General features: G+C 43.3%; 1 protein-coding gene across 1 annotated transcript in view; it reads right to left on the reverse strand.

Moving 5' to 3' along the window:
- LOC310635868 (pregnancy zone protein-like) overlaps window positions 1-16,869 on the reverse strand; it is a 109,344-nt gene that overhangs the window by 61,330 nt on the left and 31,145 nt on the right. The window contains exons 12-18 of the mRNA XM_083355200.1: window positions 15,341-15,565; window positions 14,479-14,542; window positions 13,137-13,282; window positions 12,570-12,719; window positions 8,590-8,754; window positions 6,977-7,049; window positions 2,974-3,181 (exon numbers count right to left, since the gene is read on the reverse strand). Of these exons, the coding sequence (XP_083211326.1) occupies window positions 2,974-3,181; window positions 6,977-7,049; window positions 8,590-8,754; window positions 12,570-12,719; window positions 13,137-13,282; window positions 14,479-14,542; window positions 15,341-15,565 (1,031 nt within the window). The remainder of the gene's footprint in view (window positions 1-2,973; window positions 3,182-6,976; window positions 7,050-8,589; window positions 8,755-12,569; window positions 12,720-13,136; window positions 13,283-14,478; window positions 14,543-15,340; window positions 15,566-16,869) is intronic.

Raw genomic sequence — 16,869 nt, forward strand, 5'->3', positions numbered from 1 at the left:
GCTATCTTCTTCACACCTGCTAGAATGCCCTTAAAGGTTTCCACACTACTGACGTTCAGCAAGAACTGGAGAGGTTTCATTTCTCTAACTAACACATTCAAAAACCTCTCCTCTCCCCCGCCTTATTCTAATAGCAAAATGAAAACAGAGAGAGGCATGTAGCTGCCAAATTTTCACTCTTTGACACCACTGCCACATCCTCGTGGTTGTGATCAAGCTTTGAACGCTTCACAATTGGCTCATATTTATGATACTTGTAGAGTCCCAGGGTCACATGATCCCCTTTGTGATCTTCTGACAAGCAAAGTCAATGGAGAAGCCAGAGTCCCATAACAACCGTGTCACTAGTTAACAAGTTGTAAAATGGGGCAAAATTCACTTAATACCTCTCTTGCTTAGCAACATAAATGTTGGGCCCAATTGTGGTCATAAGCAGAGGATTTGCCTCTAAGGAACTCCATCAAGGAGACAGAGGATAATAGTTAAAACTGGCTACAGGTTTTAATTTAATTTACAACCAGTCACTTAACAATTGCTTGAAGTTATGATGGTATTCCCCCACAAAGCTACACATATTCAAAGTTATGACGGCTGGGCGCAGTTTGGTGGGTCGAATCCCAAGTGCTGCGTAACAGAGTGAGCGCCTGTTACTCGTCCCAGCTTCTGCCAACCTAGCAGTTCGAAAGCACGTAAAAATGCAAGTAGAAAAATAGGGACCACTACAGTGGGAAGGTAACAGCGTTCCGTGCACCTTTGGCGTCTAGTCATGCCGGCCACATGACCACGGAGATGTCCTCAGACAAGTGCTGGCTCTTCAGCTTTGAAATGGAGATGAGCACCGGCCCCTAGAGTCGGAAACGACTAGCACGCATGTGCGGGGGAACCTTTACCTTTACCTTTATATATATAGATTAGATTACCTTGCTAGGCCCCAAACATGGGGCAAATCTTTGTTAGTAATTTACACAAATATATGAACTGTCCGGTGTGACTACAGCCTGTTTGATGGCCTTTGAGATAAGGCTGAAAACAGGAAATAAAGATTTGCCCCATGTTTGGGGCCTATCAAGGTAATCTAAGAGTTAACATATGACACATATTTCTCCCCTCACAAAAAAAAAGCTAACAAAGCGAGAGAGAACCTGTGGCTCAAGAAGTAAAAACACTGCCTAACGTGCAAGCAGCCCAGGTTCGAATCTCAGAAGGGTATGACTGACTGATGAAGACTAAAGAGTCCGAAATGCATATCAGCCTCCCTAAATTCTTTGTTAGTAATTTACACACACACACACACACACACACACACACACACACACATATATATATATATGTCTATGGAGATTCTTAGTCATCCAGGTCATAATTATCCCAAAGATGGTTTTTCACAAGGCAACTGGATTTTCCTTGTTTTTCCTTTAAACACATTTCACTTATTATCCCAGAAGCTTCTTCAGCTCTGACTGAATGGTGGAGAATGGAAGGATTTATACTCCTTGCAGACAGCTGGTAATTTGCCTTCTTTTAGAGGGTTATTGAAGCCATTTGGAGGCTTACATGTGTCCTCAGGGTCACCTGAGTGGTGCAATGAGTGCACTACTCAAGAAGGCTCCACACCCATTTTCACTACTTAGGTGACCCTGATGACACAGATAAACCGCCAAGTGGCCTCAAAGACTCCCTAAAAGAAGGCAAATGACCAGCTGTCTTCAAGGAATATAAATCCTTCCATTCCCCACCATCCAGTCAGAGCTGAAGAAGCTTCTTGGAAGAAGTGAAATGTCTTGAAAGGAAAAATAAGAAAGTCCAGTTGTCTCATGAAAAAGCATCTTTGGGACACCCATTGGGGGAAAAAAAAGGTTTTGCTTAACAACCATGGTATTGATTCAATACATACACACACACAAAATCAGGTAACAATGCCTCAGTTTACAACTGCAATGATGTATGGCCATAATTCCAGGCTCAATTAGGATTGTAAATTTAGTACTACCTATACATTTTTGGAAAGAAAAAAAACAGCATAAAAGATTGGTCACTCCTGGAGCAGTTGCACAGAATACTTCAGTAAACCAGATGTCTGCACAGCAATATAGATTTAGAGTGCTGTGACATGAACTGTCTTGAGAGTTTTATTTTAAAAAAACAATATTAAGTTCAAGTTGAATTGCAGGCAGACTCCTTGCACATATGTTTTAAACAGTTGTCTTCTTCTGGTGCCTTCTGGAAATATTGGATTGCAACTGTCTTCGTGTTCAGCCAAGCCAGCTCAAAATTGCCCCTTGAGTTGGAGGGTGATGGGGGTAGCTATAGCCCTCCCTGTCTGGAAAGCTCCCAAGGTTGGAGAAATTGGTCTCCAGTGGATGTTGTGATTCCATGCTAGCCTGTGATCCCGGCAGCTGAGTCTGGGGAATCAGAGGAGGAGGAGGAAGGGGGGCCTGGGGAGCCATCAGAATTGGAGGAAGGCTCTGATGAGTTATAAGACTTACAAAGTGAGGAAGAACCTGGCCCCTCCACTCGTGGTCAAGCTGAAAGCCAGCTGGCTGGGAGGCGGAGTCAGACTCAGAGGAAGCACAGCTGGAAGACCTCAGAGACACTCAGAAATGTAGACAAGTCACACAAGTAAATCAGAGGGAGGCAGTGGGACGACTCCAGGGGAGAAGGAGGAAGCAGTGAGAAGCCATGACTTGGGGGCTGCGTAACAAAAAGGGAATGTGTGGGCAGGGCTGGTTGCTGGAGGCAACTGTTTGCAAATAACTTTGGTGTCAAGAGATGATGGTCTGTTTATTTTACCAGTGGATTATTTCCTGTTTTGGCTTGTGCTCCGTTTTGTTTATGGACAAAATCTGTAACTTCAATAAAAGGGGGTTTATCTATCCAGTCTACTGCTAAATTAGGGGTTGCCTTGTGAAGTAACAAGGACGTAGTAGGCTGGGACAGAACCGGGGAATCTCTTAGGCTGCTCCATCAACTTACTTTATCATAACCAGGTGCCACAACCATGTTTCAGGAAAAACGTGCCGAGGTGTCCTTTCAGGGGCAGCCACAACCTGAGGAGTGGGAAAGTTGGGAAAAGCACCAACAGCAGCAATTCCAGCGGCTGGTATGATCCCCATTCCCTGGGAATGGAAACGCTGAGGAACAACAGCCCCTACAGGTAGTGATAAATATTCAGGTACCATCCCTAGAACACAGAGAGAAAACAATTGGATGAATTGCAACAAAGATGATCAGGGGACTGGACGCTAAACATATAAGGAACAGTTGCTGGAATTGGGTATGTCTAGTTTAATAAAGAGGAGGACTAGGGGTGACATGATAGCTGTGTTCCAATATCTCAGGGGCTGCCACAAATAAGAGGGAGTCAAGCTATTCTCCAAAGCACCTGAGGGCAGGACAAGAAGCAATGGATGGAAACGAATCAAGGACAGAAGTAACCTAGAACTAAGGAGAAACTTCCTGACAGTGAGAACAATTACTCAGAGGAACAACCTGCCTCCAGAAGTTGTGAATGCTCCAACACTGGAAGAGACTAGAAAGCCACTTGTCTGAAATGGTATAGGGTTTCCTGCCTGAGCTGGGGGTTGGATTAGATGACCTCCAAGGTCCCTTCCAACATCATCATCATCATTACTATTATTATTGTTGTTGTTATTGTTATTATTATTAATCATTGCACAGTCAGCCAGATGTTCAGACTGGATTTGGCATTTTTGTATACCTATCAAGTCCTTACCAAGGACCTAGGATAGGCAGATGTGGATGTTTGATGGTATTACAGATATCATCGCAGGATGGAAGCAGTTCCTAGTAAGGCCGCCTTTTGCAATTGATTAATTGTGAATTTCCCCTTCATGGATTACTGCCTTGTTGTGGTGAAGGGGCTTGCATAATTCAATGAATTATGCCATGCAGTACCACCCAAGACGGAAAGGTCATAGCAGAGTTCTGACAAAAGGTGATCCACTGGAGAAGGAAATGGCAACCCACTCCAGTATCTTTGCCATGAAAACCCTATGGACAGTACCAAAAGGCAAAACAATATGATGCTGGAAGATGAGCCCCTCAGGTCAAAAGGCATCCAATATGCTACTAGGGAAGAGCAGAGGGCTAGTACTAGTAGCGCCAGAAAGAATGAAGCGACTGGGCCAAAGCCGAAAGGACGCTCAGCTGTGGATGTGTCTGGTGGTGAAAGGAAAGTCTGATGCTGTAAAGATTTTTTCTCCATAGGAACCTGGAATGTAAAGACAAGACTGAACATCAACATCTAAAATGGACAGGAATGGGTGACCATCAGGTATATTACTGTGGGCAAGAATCCCTCAGAAGAAATGGAGTAGCCTTCATAGTCAATAAAAGAGTAGGAAAAGCAATACTGGGATACAATCCTCAAAATGACAGAATGATCTCAGTTCGAATCCAAGGCAAACCATGCAATATCACAGTAGTCCAAGTCTATACCCTAATCACCAGTGCTAGAGAGGATGAAATTGACCAGTTCTATGAAGCCCTACAGCACCTTATAGAACTAACACCCAGAAATGATGTCCTTATCATCATGGGGGATTGGAATGCTAAAGTAGGAAGCCAAAAGATAACCGGAATAACAGGCAAGTTTGGCCTTGGAGTACAAAATGAAGCAGGGCACAGACTGATAGAATTTTGTCAAGAGAATACGATGGTCATAGCAAACACTCTTTTCCAACAACCCAAGAGATGGCTCTACACATGGACATCACCAGACGGTCAACACAGAAATCAGATTGACTATATGCTCTGCAGCCAAAGATGGAGAAGCTCTATACAGTCAGTAAAAACAAGACCAGGAGCTGACTGTGGCTCAGACCAGGAGCTTCTCATTGCAAAGTTTAGGCTTAAACTGAAGAAAGTAGGGATAAGCACTAGGCCACTCAGGTATGAATTAAATTATATCCTTGTTGAATATACAGTAGAGGTGTATATTTTATTTTATTTTCCTGGGCTCCAAGATCCCTGCAGATGGGGACTGTAGGTTCTTTTGGGATTGGACCCAAGGTGCCTATTACTGCAATCCCATTGTCATCGTTGTTGTTGTCATTATTTTTTATTATTATTATTATTATTATTATTATTATTATTATTATTATTATTATTATTATTATTATTATTATTATTATTATTATTATTATTATTATTATATTATCAAAGGATACCAGACCCTCCCCCCCAGGTCTGGTTTTGATATTTGTCCACATAAACCCATGGTGGATGATTGGAGACTTCCAGACCAGAGGCCCCCAACCTTTTGGGCACCAAGGACCAGTTACGTGGTGAGAGATTTTTCCAAAGACCGGAGTGGGCCTGGTTTTGTGTACTGCCTGTATCCTGTGGATGGGGTTTTGCTTGTTTGTGCGGACCGCTTGCTGGCATGCCATGACCCGGTACTGGTCTACAGACCAGGGTTTGGGGACCCCTGTTCCAGACAGTTGAACAATGGGGGAAAGCGATCCTAATTTCACCACTGGAAGCCCCGACCTTTCTACCTTCTTTACTCCATGGAACTTGAGGCCAGGAGTCCAAACATCACCTGTTAGTTTCCCCCAGAAACTCTATCCTCTTTGTGGTTACTATCAAGCCCACATTTCAAACAGTATTGTTTTACATCTCAGTATAGTTACCCATGTTGTGTGGCAGCAGTAGTATTATTACCCTATTCACCTTCTCTACCACCTGCTCTTATTGTTATCACATTATGATTATTAGAAGGGCTTTTTTGTCAGAATGCATTGAATGGCATTCCGGCACCTTTTTTTAAATGGAAGAACCGGTTCCTTCTAAGCTGCTAGCAGGAGTACAGGTATGGCTGCAGAGTGATTTTGCAGACCCCCATTAACCCAATCTGGGCTCCGGAGGCCTTTTCCAAGCCTCCGGAGCATGATGTCAATACTGCTAACATCGAATGTTATTGCTTGACAAGAGATGAAGTAGTCATTTCATATGTTAAACTTGTGTATTGCTTTAAGAGATTGGATTAAGGTTGGGAGTGGGGAAGAGGAGGATTGTTCCTCAAGGCCATCTGAAATTAAAGAAGATGAGAGGTTGGCGGGTTTTCTAATGGAAAGGAAACTGATTCTTTAAATTAATAGGAGAATATGATTAATGACAAAATTAGAAAGGTGGAGAATTGTGTTTTAATATATTATGCAAGGGGCGGAGATTTCAGATTCCAGATTCCTTCAAGCAAGCATTTGCAAGTGTATTAGGCTAACAAAGTACTTTTAAGGTAAATAATGCCTCAGAGTCACTTGAAAAGCCCATACGTCGGAAACATGACATCAAACTTGACATCAAGCTGGCTCCATGGCTGCGGAGCGATTTTGCAGGGGGGCCCCAGTGGCCTGATCCAGGCTCCAGAGGCCTTTACCAAGCCTCCGGCGCCCAGATCCATGGCCGAAGAGCGACTTTGCACCCCCACAGCAGCCCGATCCAGGCTCTTGGAGGCCTTCTATCCCCTGCTCAAGCAGAAGATCCTATACCATATCAGACAAGTGGTTGTCCAATCTCTTCTTAAAAGTCTCCAGTGATGTACCATTCACAACTTCTGTAGGCAGGTTGTTCCACTGATTAATTGTTCTCACTCTCAGGAAATTTCTCCTTAGTTCTAGGTTGCTTTCTTCCTTGATTAGTTTCCATCCATTGATTCTTGTCTTGCCTTCAAGTGCTCTGGAGAATAGATTGACCCCCTCTTCTTTGTGGCAGCCCCTCAAATATTGGAATACCTCTATCATGTCACCCCTCATTCTTTTCTCTAGACTAGCCATTCCCACTTCCTTCAACAAAGGGGGACTCCCACTCAGCCCCTCTGCAACTGAGGAACTCAGGATGAAACCTCTGCTATCAGGTCTCCATCTATGGAAGAGTTCCAACACTCAATCCCGGAAGTAGCCAGATTGTAAAAGATCCCACTTCCTTATCATTTTCTCCCCATTCCAGTTCTTACCAATGTTGTACCCTCTGGAGCAGAGGTGCGGGTTGCTCATCTTGGTGTTTGTAAAAATGCTCAAGCCAAAGTCCTACCAGATGAAGCAAAGAGCCAGTGAGGAACAGTTCTTTCTGCTCATGAAAACTAATTGTCAATGTTTATTCTTCGTACATTCTAATATACTCAACCGTAAGGAATATATTATTGTCCAACTCTCTCCAGTACTTTTTTTTCATAATGCTGCATCCGCTGCCCATATTGCTACCCACTTGGGGGGGAGGGGATACTTAAAGGGACAGACAAGCAACAGATGGAAATTGCCATCTTCAATAGCCATCTATAGCCAAATAAGGAAAGCCAATTCTTTGATGGGTCTTTTAGCAGAGAAGCAGTGGGAGAGAAGCCTTAGCTTGTGGCAGCTCCTGACTGAGCCTATATCAGCTTGGAAGTTAAGTACAGGTAGTCCTTTACTTACAATAGTTTATTTAGTGACCATTCAAAGTTACAGCAGTACTGAAAAAGTGATTTACGATTGTTTTTCACACACCCATTGCAGCATCACCAAGATCACATGATCAAAATTCAGATGTTTGGCAACTGACTCATATTTATGACAGTTGCAGTGTCTTGGAGTTATGTGATCACTTTTTGCGACCTTCTGACAAGGAAAGTCAATGGGGAAGCCAGATTCACTTAACAACCACATTATTAAAGCAATAGCACTTATAGACTACTTCACAGTGCTCTACAGCCCTCTCCAAGCAGTTTACAGACTCAGCCTATTTGATCCCAACAATCTGGGTCCTCCTTTTACCAACCTCGGAAGGATGGAAGGCTGAGTCAACGTTGAGCCGGGTCAGGATCGAACTGCTGGTGTGAAAAGTGAGTTAGCCTGCAGTACTGCATTCTGACCACTATGCCATTATGGCTCTTAATTCTTTAACTGTTGCTGTGATTCACCTAACAACTGTGGCAAGGGGCAAAACTCACTCAACAAATGTCTCACTTAGCAATAGGAATGTTGGGCTCAATTGCGGATGTAAGTTGAGAACCACCTGTAAGGTTATATTAAATCAGAGGGAAGATGGTTAGGAATGACCAACAATTAAGAAAATAAGGAAAGTACTGTGTATCACAAATGAAGGTGAATATACATGTCCCACGATAATGTTACAGGATCCAATCTGGGTCAGTCACCGGGACCTGAGGTTTTGTCTTCCGAGCTTTTGGATTCGTGCGGGAGCTCATCTTTGGAGAACTTCTCTCTACCAGGATGTGTGCTAGCTCCCTAAGGATGGGCTCCAGCACAAAACTGAAACCTCTGGTCCCGGGGACTGACCCAGATTGGATCCTGCAAGGAAAGTATATCCCTATGGATCTGACCAGGAAGACATCAGGAGTCTACTTCAGCTCAGCAGAGAATCTACTAGTCACGTCTCCCTGCCCAGGGGTAGCCAACCTTGGCTCTTTTACGACTCATGGAGTTCAACTCCCAGAATTCCTGAGCCAGCACTGGCTCAGGAATTCTGGGAGTTGAAGTCCACGAGTCGTAAAAGAGCCAAGGTTGCCTACTCCTGTCCTTGCCTAATGAGAGCATCTACTGTGTGGAGAACCATAGCTTTGATGCTTACCCTGAATATTTTGTAAGAATCCCCATGGTTGAAAAAAAGATGCGATGGGGCATAGCCAACATTTTCAGAGCTGGGTAGGTCTTCAGGGCAGAGATGAAAGTTGGTTTCATCGAAAAAGAGGTCATCGGGGAGGACGCGATCTTCCTTGGGCAGGAAATTGTAAACCTGAAACCAGAAAGGTTGCAACTAAGGATGGAGATTTGGGGTAAAGGAACTCCCTGCCTGTCAAGCTAATGAAACAGGCTGTGCAATAGAATGGGAGAATGACCTTGGGAGAGGAGGAAAGGGAGACAGAAGTCAAATAAAAGAGGGATGGACCTGAAGCTGACTAATGGACTGACAAAGAAATGTAAAGAGGATCCACCCTAACCAATCAGAGGGCAAAAAGAGACAGCAGATGACTTGTACTTTCAAACCTACAAGATTGTTATCAGCCTTTCAAGTACAGCAGACCAAGCAATAAACACAATAAAGTTAGTTAAGCCTACTTTATTGTAAGGTCACATTAGTAGAATCTTGCAAGTCTGAAAGCACAGTTCTCCTGCCACATCTTTTCAGCCGTTGATAAATTAATAATAATAATAATAATAATAATAATAATAATAATAATAATAATAATAATAATAAGAAGAAGAAGAAGAAGAAGAAGAAGAAGAAGAAGAAGAAGAAGAAGAAGAAGAAGAAGAAGAAGAAGTAGTTGTTGTTGGAAGGAACCTTGGAGGTCATCTAGTCCAACCCCCTGCTAAGGCAGGAAACCCTATACCATTTCAGACAAATGGCTAGCCAGTCTCTTCTTAAAAACTTCCAGTGTTGGAGCATTCACCACTTCTGGAGGCAGGTTGTTCCACTGGTTAGTTGTTCTAACTGTCAGGAAATTTCTCCTTAGTTCTAGGTTGCTTCTTTCCTTGACTAGTTTCCATCCATTGCTTCTTTGTCCTACTTTCAGGTGCTTTGGAGAACAGCTTGACTCCCTCTTCTTTGTGGCAGCCCCAGAGATATTGGAACACTGCTATCATGTCACCCCACACCCTTCTCTTCATTAAACTACACATACCCAATTCCAGCAACCGTTCCCTATATGTTTTAGCCTCCAGTCCCCCAATCATCTTTGTTGCTCTTCTCTGTACTCTTTCTAGAGTCTCGACATCTTTTTTACATCGTGGTGACCAAAACTGGATGCAGTATTCCAGGTGTGGCCTTACCAAGGCATTGTAAAGTGGTATTAGTACTTCACGTGATCTTGATTCTATCCCTCTGTTAATGCAGCCCAGCACTGTGTTGGCTTTTTTGGCAGCTGCAGCACACTGCTGGCTCATATTTAAGTGATTGTCGACTAGGACTCCAAGATCTCTCACACAGTTACTACTATCGAGCAAGGTACCACCTATACTATACCTGTGCATTTGATTTTTCCTGCCTAAATGCAGAACCTTACTTTTTTCACAACTGAATTTCATTTTGTTAGATAGTGCCCAGTGTTTGAGTCTGTCCAGATCCTCCTGTATTTTAAGCCTATCTTCTGGAGTATTGGCTGTTCCTGCCAGCTTGGTGTCATCTGCAAATTTGATGACTTCCCCATCTATCCCCTCATCCAAATCGTTGATGAAGATGTTGAAGAGCACTGGGCCCAGAACAGAGCCCTGGGGCACCCCACTACACACTTCCTTCCATGTAGATGCAGTTCCATTGAGGACCACACGCTGAGTTCGGCCTGTCAGCCAGCTACGAATCCATCTGGTGGTGATGCTATCTAACCCACATTTTTCTATCTTATCAAGTAGTAGGTTGTGATCTACTTTATCAAATGCCTTACTGAAATCCAAGTAAATTATATCTACAGCATTCCTCTGGTCCACTGGTTTTGTCACTTGGTCAAAGAATGTAATAAGGTTTGTCTGGCATGATCTGTTTTTGACAAACCCATGTTGGCTTTTAGTGATGACTTTGTTCGCATCAAGGTGTTCGCTGATTGTTGTTTGATTATCTTTTCCAGAATCTTCCCAGGTATTGAGATCAGGCTGATAGGTCTGTAGTTTCCTGGATCTATTTTTTCCCTTTTTTGAATATGGGAACTACATCAGCTCTCTTCCAGTCCTCTGGTAGTTCCCCAGTGCTCCAGGATCTTTGAAAAATATAGTTCAGTGGTTCTGAGATCACGTCTGCCAGTTCCTTGAGAACCTTGGGGTGTAATCCATCTGGTCCTGGTGATTTGAACTCGTCTAGGCTGGACAGGTGTTCACTTACCATTTTTTTTGCCTATCTTAACTTGCGTTTCTATTCTGTTTTTTATGGCACTGGTTTGGGTAGGTTGCACTGTTTTTTCCCTTTGTGTAAAGACAGATGCAAAAAATGAGTTAAATAGTTCTGCTTTCTCCCTGTTGCTTGTCACCTTCTTGCCACTTTCCCCCACTAATGGACCAATCATTTCCTTAACTTTTTTCTTGTTTCTTATATGTTGAAAGAAGCTTTTTTGTTATTTTTGACTTTGGTCGCAAGCCTTAATTCATTTTGAGCCTTTGCTTCCCTCACTTCATCTTTGCAGGCACGGGCTGATTGCTGATATTCTGCCTTAGTTATGTGCCCCTCTTTCCACTTCTTATACTTGTCCTTTTTATCTCTCAGTTTATCAGAGAGTTCTTTATGCAGCCATGCTGGTTTCTTTTGAAAGCTGTTATTTTTCTTCTTTGTTGGTATTGTGCTAGACTGGGCCTTTATTATCTCACTTTTCAAAAATTTCCCAAGCTTCTTGAGTTGTTTTCCCCTTTAGGGAAAATTAGGGCAGATCCCTTCTAAGTTTCTTTCTGTGCCCATTACCTAGTTTTGGGCTTCTCCCCCTTTTATCTGACCATTCCCCAGGCAGCATCTCTTTTGCCTGTCCTCCAGGGTCATTCTCATGTTCCATTACAGGCCACCACATGAAACGATGAGTTCTCTTTTACTCAAAACAGATGGCACCCTGGTCTTCTGGCCAAGATGCTTCAGATAATTCTACATTGAGACACCTCTGAAACAGGCTGGAGTGATCTATGTTTGATGAAGAAGTTGAGCTGAGTTCTTAGTCTGTCCTCTTCCCCAGTACTCCACACTGGTTTGCAATAGTGGCTAATATCTGTGGCTCAGGTGTAGGTTGATGGTGGAAGTTCGTCCCCCGAGCTTGTGGGTTGGTTTCCAAACATTTCATTACCAGGCTAGTAACATCTTCAGTGGAGTTTAGAAGATGTCAGTGCCAGTGTCTTGTTTATAAGAGCTTCAGGTGTGGATGTGTCGAGTGAGGGTGTTGTGATGGGTCAGTTATGAGTCATCAGTGAGAGGGTTGTGATAGGTTTTGTGATGGGGAGGTTACATCAGGCCAAGAACATTGGAAGATGAACTGCTGGTGGGTGGAAGAGGGAGCTTGAGTGGGTCAGTTGAGGGTCGATGCTGTCTCTGATTGGTTATGTGGTCGATTTGGATTCTGAAGAGTTTGTAGGCTGGTTGTAGGTCAAACTCCACCAAAGATGTTACCTAGCCCAGTAACAAAACGTTTGGAAACCAACCCACAAGCTCAGAGGACAAACCTTCATCCTCACTCCACACTGGTTCTAGGACTCTGAGGAAAGGATTGACCCAAAGTTCCTCAGGAGTTCCACTCCTAATCCATCACTTTCACTACTCTAACACATGACCTTACATTATGGCAAAATCTCTGGACTGTGATATTGGGCTACCCTTGGTCTACATGCTTTGTCCTTCTATTTTTCAGGCATTTTCTCCCCCTAAAATTAATTTATGGACAATGTTCTTTACATCTTTTTGCCTACAGTCTTCCTCCCCGGCACCTTAAATTTGATTGTGACCACTATCATCAGGTGTCAATTGTAAATACGTGGCTGCAAGTGATCACATTTGAAATACATCTCTATGAACAAGTAAATCTTGGGATGAAACCAGCAGGAGCCAGGACATATCTGGGCCCCAGTTGAAATGCAGTTGGGACTCACCTTCTCAGGGGACAGCTCGGTTTCGGGTTTCAAGAGAAAGACACTCTGGTCAACAGCGTGGATGGCACAGAGGGAACCGGGGAAGGCTGAAAGATGGAGTTGGGTTTTCTGGCCCGGAAGGCCTTGTTGATCAGAGAACCATAATCTGACCTGTGAACATAAACCAGGTCTTTGAAAAAGCCATTTCCTCTCTGCGTGGAATGAATGGAAAGAGAAATAAGTGGAATGAAGTTATCCTTGCCGTCATGCATATTGTAACCTTGAGTTGCCCCCTGTGACTAATCTCAAGCCATAGTTTGACAGGCTCAATCAAACTATTGGCTGATCAAAAAAATAGGCTTTATTTTAGCTAATGTCTGGCCAGGACATAGCTGAATTACATCAGCCTGGACAAGCAGATAACAAAAGTGTAACTCAAGAGCTATTTCTCAAAGGATCAGGAGCAAAGAAGGCTTTGTGGATATTAGCGCCAGTAGAGATGTGTAGCACCAGCTTAAAAGACACCTGTTCTGGAACATTCAGATTCTGCCTTTCTTTAACAGCACAACACAAGATGCACAACGTTACCTTGTTGGAGAAGCACTTTTCTACGGTGAAATCTCTTGAGTCAGCAATGAGTTCTCCACTGGGCAAAATGGTGTAGACGAGCAAGTGGGTCACAGGAGCCATGTCAACATCCACCGAGATATTCAAAAGGAAGTCCCCTTTGGGTTCTAAAGGATGGAATTCCCCAGTGGCAGGAGAAAAAGAGTTTGAAAGAGGCATATAAATTTCATTAAACAGATGGACAGACAGATGACAGGGGGGAGGGAGGGACAATGAGAAAGAAAGAAAAAGAGGGAGAGAGATGGATGGACAAATGGATAAATATAGACAGAGACAGAGAGAGTTGGATAGATGGATGGATGGATGAATATAGACAGACAGACAGATAGATAGATAGACGGACAGACAGACAGACAGACAAGACAGATAGATAGATAGATAGATAGATAGATAGATAGATAGATAGATAGATAGATAGATAGATAGATAGATAGACAGACAAGCAGATAGATAGATAGATAGATAGATAGATAGATAGATAGATAGATAGATAGATAGATAGATAGATAGATAGATAATGACAGGTGTATCTCCCTCCAGTAACATCTCCCACTGCACAGGAGGGCAACGGACAAAGCAGGCCCTGTGGCATATGCCACAGAGTCCTTCATTCTTTTGCCATCCTAGAAACCCAGGGTGCTGCCTTATTCAGTGCTGTTAATAGTGCCTTCCCATGGCTCTCCAGGGTTCCTGACCCTAATTAGGTCAGACTCTTCTTGAATCTGAGGCCTTCTGTGTACCAGGTGATTGGGAACTCCATCCCATTCTCTGTCCTTCATTCTTCTGTCTTGCAAGTTTTTTTGTTATGCTTGAAAACCAAGTCACATCCAGCATGCCAGGCTGCTACTACAAGAAACTGAGTCCCCAATCTTCTCTCTGGGTTCCCAAGAAGGGCCTGTCCCAGAGGAAATGGATCGCAGGCATCTGGGAAGCCTTCTACTGTCTAGTAGGGACATCATGGTGATGCCCAGCAAAAACTCAGGATGAAGGAAGCGGCTGCAGAGATTTGGGAGAAATGGCCTATTCCCATTGCTTGAGACTATATCCCTTTCTTCTGCCCAATGGCAGGGCTGGCTGTATGTGACCACCTTCCCTGCCCTGCCAGTATGAAATGGGATATAAGGAACCCAGCTGTGAGTGGAAAAAGGAGGAGAGGTTTTTCAGACGAGCAAGGGACACTCGGCATTCAGCAAGAGAGAACTGGATTCCCACAGATGGACACACCCCAGGAACCTCTTGGAAGCTTTTTGCCAAGCATGTGTGTGGGGGGGGTGAGAGTACAAGTGGGAGGGAGAGTATTTACCTTTTCCCTGTTCCACTGGTTGCCTGTGTGTCCCTGTTCGTATGATGTTCCCCTTAGCCTTGATCTGCATGGAAAGAAGAAAAGCCTGCTAGATATCCATCCATTTTTGGTCACCACGATGTAAAAAAAAAGTTGAGACTCTAGAAAGAGTGCAGAGAAGAGCAACAAAGATGATCAAAGGACTGGAGGCTAAAAAATATGAAGAACGGTTGCTGGAATTGGGTATGTCTAGTTTAGTGAAGAGAAGGACTAGAGGTGACACGATAGCAGTCTTCCAATATCTCAGGGGTTGCCACAAAGAAGAGGGAGTCAACCTCTTCTCCAAAGTGCCTGAAGGCAGGACAAGAAGCAATGGATGGAAACTGATCAAGGAGAGAAGCAACCTGGAACTAAATTAGAACAATTAATGTGAATGCTCCAACACTGGAAGTTTTTAAGAAGAGACTGGACAACCACTTGTCTGAAATGGTCTACAGTTTCCTGCCTGAGCAGAGAGTTGGACTAGAAGACCTCCAGGGTCCTTCCAACTCTATTATTACTATTATTACTATTATTATTTTATTTTTATTTATTATTATTATTATTATTATTATTATTAATAATAATAATAATAATAATAGTAATAATAATAATAATAATAATAATAGGCATAATAGGCATAATAGGCATAATAATAATAGTCATAAATAATAGTCATAAAAGAGCCAAGGTTGCCTACCCTGGGTATAGGGTCTCCTGCTTTAGCATGAGGTTGGACTAGAAGACCTCCAAGGTCCCTTCTGAGTATATTCTCATTGATTTATTGATGGCTGTTTAACAAAACGAAGCAAACATGCCTTGTGAATGCAGCCTGAAGACTCACCATGTAATTGAAGACAATCTCGCTCTCTGTCACACCACCCAGATTAAGGATGTAGCACACCCGAACTGGCTCACGGTGGCCGCAGCTTAGAGTCTCTGACGCAGGCTCGATATGTAGGTAACTTTGGCTTGGAGAATAAACTGCGTTTGCTGTGTAAAATGCCTCAATGTGACGGGGTATAACCCAGTAGGTAGTAGCACACCAAGAATTGACTTGATATGTAGCCTGTGAGGAAAAGCACAGATTTAGAGAAATTAGGTGAGAGGCTGGCTGAGAATATTTCATTGGCAGGCCCCAGAGCAATTAAAAAATGTAACAGATGGATAGATGATAGAGATAGATATAGATATTCAATAGATATAGATAAATGAGAGAGAGAGAGAGAGAGAGAGAGAGAGAGAGAGAGAGAGAGAGATGATAGACATATATGATATGAGAGATATATAGAGATAACAAGACAGAGGCAATCAAAAGTCAAGAGGGGGGCTGTGACTGTGTGCTAGAAGCCACATTCCATTTGTTTTACCCTGTCACACACAAAAAAACCCCAAAAGGAGTGGGTTCATTGACTTGTTTGCAGCCAGCAGGCTGACTTTCTCAATTTCGATGCATATAAAAACAGATGTGTCTTTGCATAGTAGTGGCTTCCCTCTTGATTTTGTTCACCCCTCTGCAGACATCCCATTTGATGATCCATCAAACTGTAATTCTCCTCCCTACAGCCAATGGGCCAGGTTGGTCAGAGAGGAACACTCCCCCTATCCCAGTGGAATGGAATTGTCAAGGATGAAACTTTGGCAGCTACGTACCTCTGGGTTTCAACTTGCCTTTAGATTAAGGGGGGGAGGTGTTACTTTCAAGTGGGTAAGAAGAAGAAATGATACTTCTTCAATTTAGCTGAAGACCATGGGAGTCTGAAGCCTTGTCAAGGACACCAGAACAGGTGTGCATTTGAAGCAGACGGTTCCCATAACAAAGCAAACTTGTTGATATGGATTACGTAAGACGTTGAGGGTCTGGCTGGGAAAATTATCATTTCAGTCTATGAATTGGTGTTGGAACCTCAGAGTTAGTTTTGCTTCGACAAAACCATGCAGTGTATGCAATAAACTAAGATTTTCAGAAATGGGGTGAACCTGGAGTTTTATTTGGATTCTCAAGCTGGATGTTGACAGGAATATTCCTGACACCTGGCAAGTGAGATGAAAACAGGCTATGAAGAATCAACTGTGCAAGAGTCCTGGCACAAAGAAAAATGCTCTTTGGGAAAGGGGGTGGTGGGGTGGTTGGCTTAGAAAGCACCCAGCCCAGGCATAATGGAAAACCATCATCCATGGACTATATGGATAATCCTTGGCTTATGACCACAAGTGAGCCCAAGATTTCCATTGCTAAGTGAGATAGTTTCTTGCCACAGTTGTTAAGTGAATCACTGCAGTTGTTCAGTTAGTAACAGTTAGTTGTTAAATGAACCTGGCTTCCTCAAGGACTTTGCTCGTCAGGAGTTCACAAGCGGTGATTACATGACC

Source organism: Vipera ursinii (genome assembly GCF_947247035.1).
Source record: "Vipera ursinii genome assembly, chromosome: 2".
Taxonomy (NCBI): Eukaryota; Metazoa; Chordata; class Lepidosauria; order Squamata; family Viperidae; genus Vipera; species Vipera ursinii.